Source organism: Danio rerio, chromosome 11 (genome assembly GCF_049306965.1).
Source record: "Danio rerio strain Tuebingen ecotype United States chromosome 11, GRCz12tu, whole genome shotgun sequence".
NCBI lineage: Eukaryota > Metazoa > Chordata > Actinopteri > Cypriniformes > Danionidae > Danio > Danio rerio.
The window spans coordinates 45463111-45475000 of record NC_133186.1 but is presented as its reverse complement, the minus strand read 5'-3'; the positions used below and the strand labels follow the sequence as shown (position 1 = coordinate 45475000).

At 37.3% G+C, this 11890-nt stretch overlaps 1 protein-coding gene across 1 annotated transcript in view; it reads left to right on the top strand.

Moving 5' to 3' along the window:
• The window catches only part of sptbn1 (spectrin, beta, non-erythrocytic 1), a 95547-nt gene that overhangs the window by 23584 nt on the left and 60073 nt on the right, over positions 1-11890 (top strand). Inside the window, 4 exon segments of the mRNA NM_001365192.1 lie at positions 1072-1223; positions 10320-10493; positions 10688-10779; positions 10856-10936. Coding sequence (NP_001352121.1) covers positions 1161-1223; positions 10320-10493; positions 10688-10779; positions 10856-10936 — 410 coding nt within the window. The 5' untranslated portion in view covers positions 1072-1160.

Genomic DNA, 11890 nt, shown 5'->3' with positions numbered 1-11890 from the left:
ATTATTATTTCTATTATTATTATTATTATTATTATTATTATTATTATTATTATTATATAAAAATATTTTTTCATGTTTACAATATTATCAATATTCTTAAAAATACTTATTTTATTAAAATAAATGTTTATTTTTCATATTTGAATAATAATAGTTATTTTAATTCAAAATTTATGGTATTGTTATTACACTTTTTGGTGGCATGGTCACCTCACAGAAAGAAGGTCGCTGATAAGAGTTTTGCCTAGTCCAGTTGTCTTTTGTGTGTGGTGTTTGCATGTTCTTCCCCTGTTGGCATGGTGTTGGCATCCTCCGGGTGCTCCGGTTTCCCCCACAGTCCAAACACATGCGCTATAGAGGAAATGGATAAACCAAATTGGCCATAGTGTATGAGGGTCTGTGTGTGAATGAGTGTGTACTGGTGTTTCCCAGTACTGGGTTGCAGCTGTAAGCAGGGGCGGACTGGGACAAAAATTCAGCCCTGGCACTGTAGCCACACCAGCCCACATTACCACACCGACACAGCCCCACCCACGAACACGCACATTCAGTATTTATTTTGGTGTACAGATGGTAAAATAATATGACATTCTTGCCGGATTTTGATAACGTCCGGGTGACTTCGGATTGGGTCGGCCAATCTTAAAATCAGGCGGCCGTCGCCGATCTGGCCAAATGCTTAACATTTATTATTAATATTATTATTATTTATTATTATTATTTTTTATCAACATCATAATATCACATCTAGCAAGAGATAAAAGCTGCCTGCACGTAAAAACAATACATATTTAAAAAAAAACAAGAAAAAAAAAACCTGACCGGCCCACATTTAAAAATTGGTCCGGCCCTTCTGGCATTTGCCAGAATTGCCAGATGGCCAGTCCGCCCCTGGCTGTAAGGGCATCAGCTGTAAAACACATGCTGGATAAGTTGGCGGTTCATTCCACTGTGGCAACCCCTGTTGAATAAATGGACTAAGCAGAAGGTGCCTCAAATAAAATGTAAAATAAATATTATTATTATTATTATTATTATTATTATTAATCCTCTTCTTTTGTGCTCCTGCAGATGAGCGTGAGGCCGTGCAGAAGAAAACCTTCACTAAATGGGTGAACTCACACCTAGCCCGCGTGTCCTGCAGGATCACCGATCTCTACATGGACCTGCGGGATGGACGGATGCTCATCAAACTGCTGGAGGTCCTGTCCGGAGAGAGACTGGTGAGTGCTCATGTCATTACAAGGGGCGTGGCCTCATTTGCATATTGTACAATACTCAAGTTCTGTCCGAAACTGCGACCTATTGACTATATAGTTCTAGAGAGAGACTAGTGAGTCATGATGTCATTATAATGGGTGTGGCCTCATTTGCATATAGTATAATACTCGAGCTCGACCCAAAACTGTGACCTATCGACTATATAGTTCCGCAGACAGACTAGTGAGTCCTGATGTCATCACAAGGGGTGTTGCCTAATTTGTATACATATAGTATAATACTCTAGTTCGGTCCGAAACTTCCACCTTCACACCATATAGTTACCGAGAGAGACTGGTGAGTCATGATGTCAACGCAAGGCGTGTGGTCTCATTTGCATATAGTATAATACTCTAGTACAGTCTGAAACTGCAACCTATCGACTATTTATTTCCAGAGAGACTAGTGCGTCCTGTTGGCATCACAATAGGCGTGGCCTCGTTTGCATATAGTATAATACTCTAGTTTTGTATGAAACTGCGACCTATCGACTATGTAGTTCCAGAGAGAGACTGGTGTGTCCTGATGTCATCACAAGTGCTCTGGCCTTATTTGCATATAGTATAATACTGTAGTATGGATGGATGGATAGATAGATAGATAGATAGATAGATAGATAGATAGATAGATAGATAGATAGATAGATAGATAGATAGATAGATAGATGATAGATAGATAGATAGATAGATAGATAGATAGATAGATAGATAGATAGATAGATAGATAGATAGATAGATAGATAGATAGATAGATCTGTAGATAGATAGAAGGATGGATCGGTAGATAGATAGATAGATAGATAGATAGATAGATAGATAGATAGATAGATAGATAGATAGATAGATAGATAGATAGATAGATAGATAGATAGAAGGATGGATAGATAGATAGATAGATAGATAGATAGATAGATAGATAGATAGATAGATAGATAGATAGATAGATAGATAGATAGATGGATGGATGGATGGATGGATGGATGGATGGATGGATGGATGGATGGATGGATGGATGGATGGATGGATGGATGGATGGATGGATGGATGGATGGATGGATGGATGGATGGATGGATGGATAGAATAGACAGAGATAGATTGAACTATGCAACAGCTGGTGATAGAAAGCATATAATGCAGGGTATATACATTTTTGGTTTTCAAAAATGTAGCCCTGGGCACATATCTCCAATGAGCCTGGCTTGGTTACTATATTGTCTTTCTCTGATGTCTCTTTACTTTGACTTTGATGTCTGCTCGTGATTCTGCTATTGAAATCTCTGTGTTTAGGAGTGGTGTTTGGTTTGGATGTGTAGAGCTCAGTGGTTTTGCTTTCACTGAGGCGATTAAACTCATGCGTCATCTAATTGCCTGAAACACTTCTTTTCCTGGGCAGAGACTCAGCAAGAGAAAATAGGCTGTTAAATGTGAAGAGAGCATTATTTGTGTCTGCCTATCTCAGCTGCCCATCACAACAACAACACAGATGGAAAGCGTTTGACATCTGTGATCCGAACCAAACTAAATGGATATTGAGCGAGAGAGTATGAATCTCACTAACCTGGTGAAAACAGGCACTGGGTGAAATTAAAGGGAGGAAAAAATTCAATAGGTTTTTGCAAATAGAAAGTGAAGGGAACTGAATGAACTAAATTGGCCATGGTGTATAAGTGTGTGTGAATGTGTTTGAGGGTTTCCCAGTATATATTATGTTATGTTGTATTATTATAATATTATATTATTAGTATATTACATTATATTATAAATATTATAAAAAATTATTAATTTTGTAAAATAATTAGTATTCAAGTACTTATTTATATTATACATATAAATAAAATTATAAATATTTTGGAATTTTTATACTTGGACAATTTACAATTCACTTCATTTTAATGTTATTATAATTAAATATTATTAAAAATAATATTAATAAAATTTTGTCCATTTAAATATAAAAAAATCTGAATAGTTTTATTTGTAAAAATATATAAGTTTGACATTTTTTTGTTTGTTTTTACTTTTTAATTATATTTACAATAAATATCTAAATATTATTTTGATTTATTTTTCATTTTATAATACATTTTTATTATTTGAAAAAATATTCAAGATTATCAAATTTTATGCTTTTTAAAAATGTACAATTCGCTTCATTTTATGTTATTATAATTGTAAATAAAATTTATCCATTTAAATATTTGAAAATATACATATTTTTATTTGTAAAAATTATAAACAATTAAAGGTTTTTAATTATTATTTTTTTATATTTGCATTAAATATTAATATATCATTTCGATTATATTTTTATTTTACATGAAATTATTCTATTTAAAAAGAATTTTCAAGATTATTTCATTTTTAGACTTTATGAAAATGTACATAATTCTAATTATAAATTAGATTCAAATATAATTCTAATTGATATTTGCCCATTTCAATATTTGAATATTAATTTTATGAAAATATATTAACAGTTTTATTTGTAAAAAATATGTATTGCTATTACATTTTTATTATTTTGCATTAGACATCTTTAAATATTTAGATTTATTTTACCTTTTTTATTTAATTATTTAATTTTTTCATAGTTTTTTATTTGTTGTTGTTTCTAATAGTGCTGATGTATTAAACCAATCAGACACGTTTCTGGTGAGCTTATTAATGTGTTGGCCAATCAGAGTCGTTAGATGAGCAATCGTTAAAACCGCTGGGATTTTGTTTACTCGCTGACTGGATTTTTAGTGCTCCTGACTTTCTCGTCATGGACAACAAAGTTAATTTACAATGCAAGTAAGAGTTTAAGCGATTTATAAAATGTGTGTGATGTAATGCAGTTTTTTGCGTGCGCGTGTGTGTATGTGTGTGTGAATATGCCATGTGTAACCGCAGTGTTCACACATGCTTTCACTATCTCCCAAGGTTTCTGATAAGATAACTCTTCATTCTGCCAATGAAGGAAACGCCTTACTTTGAAATTTCCTGAGTTATTCATCACTGGTCACTTCCTAAATTTAGACATTTTGTGATCCATCATTTGTGCTTCCTCTGTCTTTTCCTGAGGTGAAGGTCTTGTTCTGACTCAATCCTGTCTTGGTTAAAGGGAGTGTATGGCAAGCCAATTTCACATTTAATCTATAAATAAAACAAAATTCATTTTACAATTACCAATTACCATTCTCTATAAACCCTAGAGATGGTTGTGCGTGAAAATCCCAGTAGATCAGCAGTTTCTGAAATACTCAGAGCAGTCCGTCTGGCACCAACAACCATGCCACGTTAAAAGTCACTTAAATCCCCTTTCTTCCCCATTCTGATGCTCGCTTTGAACTGCAGCACATCCCCTTCACCATGTCTACATGCCTAAATGCATTGAGTTTCTGCCATGTGATTGGCTGATTAGAAATTTGCGTTAACAAGCTGTTGGACAGGTGTACCTAATAAAGTGGCCGGTGAGTAGTTTAAATGTTAAGTCTATTTTCCATAGGCAGTGAAACTTATCGTTGTTTTTGGCGAACGCTCAAACTGTAGCTTGAGTTTCAAACCCTGTCAGGATTGGTTTACACAAGTCCAGTAGAGAAAAAAAACTGTTTCTGAACCAGCCGCACCAGGAATGACATTTCATTCCATTTCAGACATTCGTTTAATGAAGAAACATGCTCATAAATTTCCTCCAGGAGTGTCAGTACTTCCTGCTCGATGTGTTAATCAAACTGTGTATCTCTCTGTGCCCATATTTCATCTCAGAGACAGTAAATATGACTCTAGCCGAGCGGCTGTTGATGCTTGAACTGTTGTTTTTGTGGAGACTTGCCTTCGCAGATACAGCTCATGCATCCAAACAAAACACTGATTCATCGCAAACATATTCTCCATAACGAATGAAGGTGTCACAAGGTTTAAATAAAGCAAGTTAGCAGGATTCTTCATAGTTATGATGAGGTCATACTTAGTTTATATCCATATTCAGTACTATGATACAATACAAATTAATGATACAGGTATTTTTGTACAAATACTTTTCAGGATATAGATATTGTTTGGATGCGTAAACTTAAAGAATTTATTCATATGATTTTATATATTGAATGATTTTGAGTGGATAGATGTCTAATAGATAGATAATCCAGTGCTTCCCATAGGTTTGAAATATACTTGCGGTGGTTGCCAGATTGAAACACTCCATTTACCCACATCACATAAATAGATAACTATATGTGACAAACAAAACAAAATACAATTTGTAACAATAAATGTCTTTATTATGACACTGTTATGCACGTTTCTTTTTAATGGGTTAAAGTAAAAATAAAAAAGACTTAGTTAGACTTAGATTTAGTTGAAATAAAAAAGAAATCCACTATCTCTCTTACTTTTATGCCATTCGGGAACCGTGTGCACACACTGACAGGTCAAATCTGATTGCCTCTCCTTTTCAAACGTGAATGCCAAAGCATTTTTGATAGGTATAAAAATAGCCTATTTGCAAGTGTAATATATGATGCCCAATGACGTCATCAAATTAATAAAATATAAAGCAAATGAGAAATAAATGACAGAAAAAAAAGGAATAAAAACAGACATTTTAGGAAATTCAGACACCTGGCCGGACAATTATTTTTATGTGCCAAAAAGGAGCGTCCCTGTGGGTCCGAGAGCACGTGAGACTGTCTGTTGGAGTGTTGACAATTCACGTGTGCACAAAACGAAACCGGTAAACGAGAAAGGATTTTCCACTATTTAAACGATCGTGGGATGTTTGGTTATTTTAGGCGGATACAATATAGTGTAAAAGGATGATAATAATAGTAAAAAAAAAATAACGTATCACTAAATATACCTGCCCAAGAAAAGTTTATGTGTGGGAAGCACTGAAACAGACAGTTAGAACAATAGATAGGTAAATAGATAGACGGACGGACGGACGGACGGACGGACGGACGGACGGACGGACGGACAGATAGATAGATAGATAGACGGACGGACGGAAGGACAGACGGATAGATAGATAGATAGATAGATAGATAGATAGATAGATAGATAGATAGATAGATAGATAGATAGATAGATAGATAGATAGATAGATAGATAGATAGATAGATAGATAGATAGATAGATAGATAGATAGATAGATAGATAGACGGACGGACGGAAGGACAGACGGATAGATAGATAGATAGATAGATAGATAGATAGATAGATAGATAGATAGATAGATAGATAGATAGATAGATAGATAGATAGATAGATAGATAGATAGATAGACGGACGGAAAGATGGACGGACGGACGGACGGACAGACGGATAGATAGATAGACAGACAGACAGACGGACGGACGGACGGACGGACGGACGGACAGACATATAGATAGATGGATAGACGGATGGACGGACGGACGGACAGACAGACAGATAGATGGATGGATGGATGAATGGATGGATGGATGGACGGACGGACGGACGGGCAGACGGATAGACCGATAGACAGATAGATAGATAGATAGATAGATAGATAGATAGATAGATAGATAGATAGATAGATAGATAGATAGATAGATAGATAGATAGATAGATGGACGGACGGAAAGATGGACGGACGGACGGACGGATGGACAGATGGATAGATGGATACACGGACGGACGGACAGACACACAGACACACAGACGGACAGACAGATAGATAGATAGATAGGACAGACAAAATTAAGACAGAGACATGTAATAAATTATATAACTCGAGGAGTTTCGTTGCAACAATAATAACATTGTTCAAAATTATATTTTTGAAATTAGTTAATTATAAAGGATGAAAGAGATAAAAATTTTAAACTATTTTAATACAAATATTTTGACATATTAAATATATTTAAAAAATCTAATTGTGAATTAAACATGCAATATTCTTATAGATAGCTTGACTTTTGAGATCAGAATTATCGAATATGTTCACATTTATCATTTTAATGATACTTTAGATTAAAATGACACTGAGCTGGCGGATTATTAATTCCTCAATCCTTTCTGCCTTTCCAGTGTTTCTGAGTGAACGTGGGTCAAGGCTTTTGTCCTCGGTGAACAGAAAGTGTTATAATGTGTGATCTTATCTGACGCCTCTGGGCCTCTGCTTTCACCTGTGATCTGATCATCTGATTGGCTAATACAGAGTCACGCTTGCTTTATAGAACAGCTGTACTGAAACAGCCGTCCAATACAAAACTGCTGATGTCATGCCTCTGCAGTGTGTGTGTGTGCGTGTGTGTGTGTGTGCGTGTGTGTGTGTGTGCGTGTGTGCGTGCGTGCGTGTGTGTGTGTGAGAAAGAGTGAGTGTCTGTGTGAGAGAGTGTGTGTTTGAGACAGAGGCGAGTATGTGCGAAAGTGTGAGAACGAGTGTGTGTGTGTGTGTGTGTGTGTGTGTGTGTGTGTGTGTGTGTGTGTGTGTGTGTGTGTGTGTGTGTGTGTGTGTGTGTGTGTGTGTGTGTGTGTGTGTGTGTGTGTGTGTGTGTGTGTGTGTGTGTGTGTGTGTGTGTGTGTGTGTGTGTGTGTGTGAGAGAGAAAGAGTGCGCGTTAGTACTAGTGTGTGTGTGTGTGTGTGTATGTGTGTCAGGAGCTCCTCTTACTCTGTAAGGATCGGATCGTACCACCTGCAGTCTCTTAGGGAGGCTGATATCCATCCGTCGGCTTCAGCTCTGTTGCTCCGGCAGCTCATTAGAGAAATGCTGCCACTTCACCTTAACTGCATCCTCCAGGGTCAGCTGCTGATTGAGCCATCTCTCTCTAAGCATTATGGGAAAGCCAATGCTTCAGGGACACAGGCCACTCGACCCCTGTTCTCAGACTTATCTATTCGGTTCTACAGCCGCTTTCTCCACATCATATCTGAATGTATAATTTGTGTACAAGTCAATAGTTTTAGTTTATTACGTTGTATACTATTAAGCAACACGGTGGCTCAGTGGTTAGCATGACTGTCATCTCACCGTGAGAAAGTCGCTGGTTCAAGTCCCAGCTGGGTCATTTGGCTTTTCAATGTGGAGTTTGCATGTTCTCCCTGTGTTGCCGTGGGTTTCCAAACACATGTGCTTTAGGGGAATTGAATAAGCTAAATTGGCCGTAGTGTATGAGTGTGTGTTTATAAGTGTTTCCCAGTTCTGGGTTGCAGCTGGAAGGGCATCCGCTGTGTAAAACTTATGCTGGAATAGTTGGCGGTTCATTCTGCTGTGGCGACCCCTGATGAATAAAAAGCGACTAAGGAAAATAAATGAATGAGTCCTTTACCTATAAGTTTGATTATTATTTGAATTAATTAATAACATGTAAAATGTTTTCATAGTTTTAATTTTAAATACTACAACATTCTTAAAAAATGTATTTTTACAGAAAAATAATCTTTAGAAATTTTCATTTATTGAATTTTTTTATCTTTAAATAAAAAAATATAGAATTTTGTTACGTTTTTATTTTAATATATTTTAAATTATATAAAATAGTATTAGTTTACTGTTATTTAAAAGTTTACCTATAATTATTAGAAAATTATATTTAGAATTCATAATAACATTATTTTATAATTTTATAATTCTAAAATGTAATTTTTTTAATTTGAAATTCTTTTTAAAAATGCTATATATGTTTTTTTTAATAAATAAGTTAAATTAACTAAATTAATGATAAAATAATATGTGACTTGTAAGTAAATTGAATTTGCTAAATATTTATCTTAATACATTTTTTAAATTATAATATTAATACGTTTAACAAGATAATTGTTAGATAATTGGGCAACATGGTGGCTCAGTTGTTAGCACTGTTGCCTCACAGCAAGAAGGTCCCGGCTGGCTCTGTTGGCATTTCTGTTGTGGAGTTTGCATGTTCTCCCTGTGTTGGTGTGGGTTTCCTCTGGGTGCTCCGGTTTCCAGAGTCCAAACACATGCGCTATAGGGGAATTGATGAACTAAATTGGCTGTAGTGTGTGTGTGTGTGTGTGTTTAAATGAGTGTGAATGGGTGTTTCCCAGTACTAGGTTGCAGCTGGAAGGGCATCCCCGGCCTGAAACATATGCTGGATAAGTCAGCATTTTATTCCTCTGTGGCGTAAAAATACATAAAAATGTAATTCTTAAATACATAATATTTACAAAATGCTTTTATTATTTATTCATTTATTTATTGCTCTACAGACATGTAGAGCAGCCACTCTTCAGGTCAAAGTCTTCTCATAAAAATCACCCCAAGCACTATGCTGTTTTACAACCCAGTTACTCATTTACCCATTTATACATGAACCATAATGCGAAAGCTCGTGGAAACTGTGAATCCTTTCTGCATTTCATGTGTTTCCCTGCATGCAAAGTTTCATGCGTTATGAAAAGCTGTGGTCTTAACTTGGCCTTAATGTAAAAAATAGGACGTTCCCTCCCGAGGCGTTTAATATATCATATTATCTGACACGTAGCTTTTCCTGCGAGACCTTCTTTCCTTCCCGAATGTGTCAGAAAGAAAAATAGCCGATGAACCTGTGTGCAAAACGACAGAAACAAAAGCCACTGCATCTCTAACTCACGCTGCGCTGAGTCCAGCAGGTCCAGTTACTGCCTTCTGCAATGGATATCCCAGTTAACCCTTACCGCACTGCTCACTGTTCACATGTAAACTCAAATCATCACTGACTATTAACTACAACTGCACAATATTTCAACATGATAGTTGAAACGGTGGGCTACAAATAATTGATTATGAATAGGTGTGTAATGCAGTGTGTATGGGGGCAGCACAGTACACCTGACATTATTCTCTCTTCTGGCTGCCGTTATCAGTCTCACACTATTGTTTTCCTTCTTCTGAAAGTCTTGATAACACCACCCTGGAGCTTTTCTATCATTATTTCAGCAAATAGGATTGTAAACAAATGATTTGTTGTACTCTCCTGTTCACTGCACTCTTAAGTTTATGATGACTTCTGCTGATGAGAAACACACAAATGTGACAAGTCTCCCTAAGGTCAATAGGATGCATTATGAAAATGTCCCATAATAACTCAAGCATCTTCTGTGATGTGTGCAGCCGAAGCCGACGAAGGGCCGCATGCGGATCCACTGTCTGGAGAATGTGGATAAAGCCCTGCAGTTCCTCAAAGAGCAGCGTGTGCATCTGGAGAACATGGGATCACATGATATTGTCGACGGCAACCACCGACTCACACTCGGACTCATCTGGACCATCATCCTCCGCTTCCAGGTTCAGCATCACCCCCTTTAGTCAATTTAGAGATTTATTTACGCAATGTTTTATTTGACATTTAATGTCATTTTAAATGCACAAAGCCATGATGTTGTGTTGTGTGTGTGTGTGTGTGTGTGTGTGTGTGTGTGTGTGTGTGTGTGTGTGTGTGTGTGTGTGTGTGTGTGTGTGTGTGTGTGTGTGTGTTACAGATCCAAGACATCAGCGTTGAGACAGAAGACAATAAAGAGAAACGCTCAGCCAAGGACGCCCTGCTTCTGTGGTGCCAGATGAAGACCGCAGGGTGAGTGAACGTCCAGATTTAAAGACTTCAACATGTCTGTGTTTCTGATGTCTGACAGCTCTTCTGTGCTTCACAGCTATCCCAACGTCAACATCCACAACTTCACCACCAGCTGGCGTGATGGAATGGCTTTCAATGCCCTCATTCACAAACACAGGTAACAGTTGTGTTTAATGCACCAATCAGAGCTGAGCAGGGCCGTCTGACCAATCAGAGCAGAGTAGGGCAGTCTGGCCAATAAGAAGAGAGTAGGGCCATCTGACTAATCAGAGATGAGTAGGGAAACTTGACCAATCAGAGCAGAGTAGGGCCATTTGACCACACAGAGCTGAGTAAGGCCATCTGACCAATTAGATCCAAGCCATTTGATGAGTCAGAGCTGAGTCGGGTCATTTGGCCAATCAGAGAAACGTTAGGCCATCTGAATATAGCTGGGTTATTTAACCAGTCAGAGCTGATTGCCCTTGTCAAATGACCCTAGGGCCATGTGACCAATCAGAGCAGGCTATGGCCATCATTTACATTTACATTTATTAATTTAGTCGATGCTTTTATTCAAAAGGACTGACAAACAAAGATAAAAGCCCTACTTCAAATCACCAGAGAGCAGCCATATATTGATGCCATGAAAAACAATCAAAACAGAGTGTGGTCATCTGACCAATCAGAGCAGAGTGTGACCCTCTGACTAAAGATATCTGACTAATCAGAGCAGAGTATGGACATCTGACCAATCAGACTGGAGTATGGCCATCTGATGAATTAGAGTATAGTTTGGTCATCTGACTAGTCAGAGCAGAGTCATCTGACAAATCAGATCAGGGTAGGGCCACCTGGCCAATCAGATTGGTCATCTGCAATCAGATTGGAGTTTGGCCATCTGGCGAATTAGAGTATAGTTGGCCATCTGACCAATAAGAGCTAAGTAGGCTCATCTGACCAATTACAGCAGAGTTATCCGACCAATAAGGCAAGGCAAGGCATCTGACCAATTGGAGTTGAGTAGGGCTATATGACCAATCAGAATGTCCAATCAGATTGGAGTATGGCCATCTGACTAGTTAGACCAGAGTCATCTGATAAATCAGGTCTGAGCTGGGCCACCTGGCCA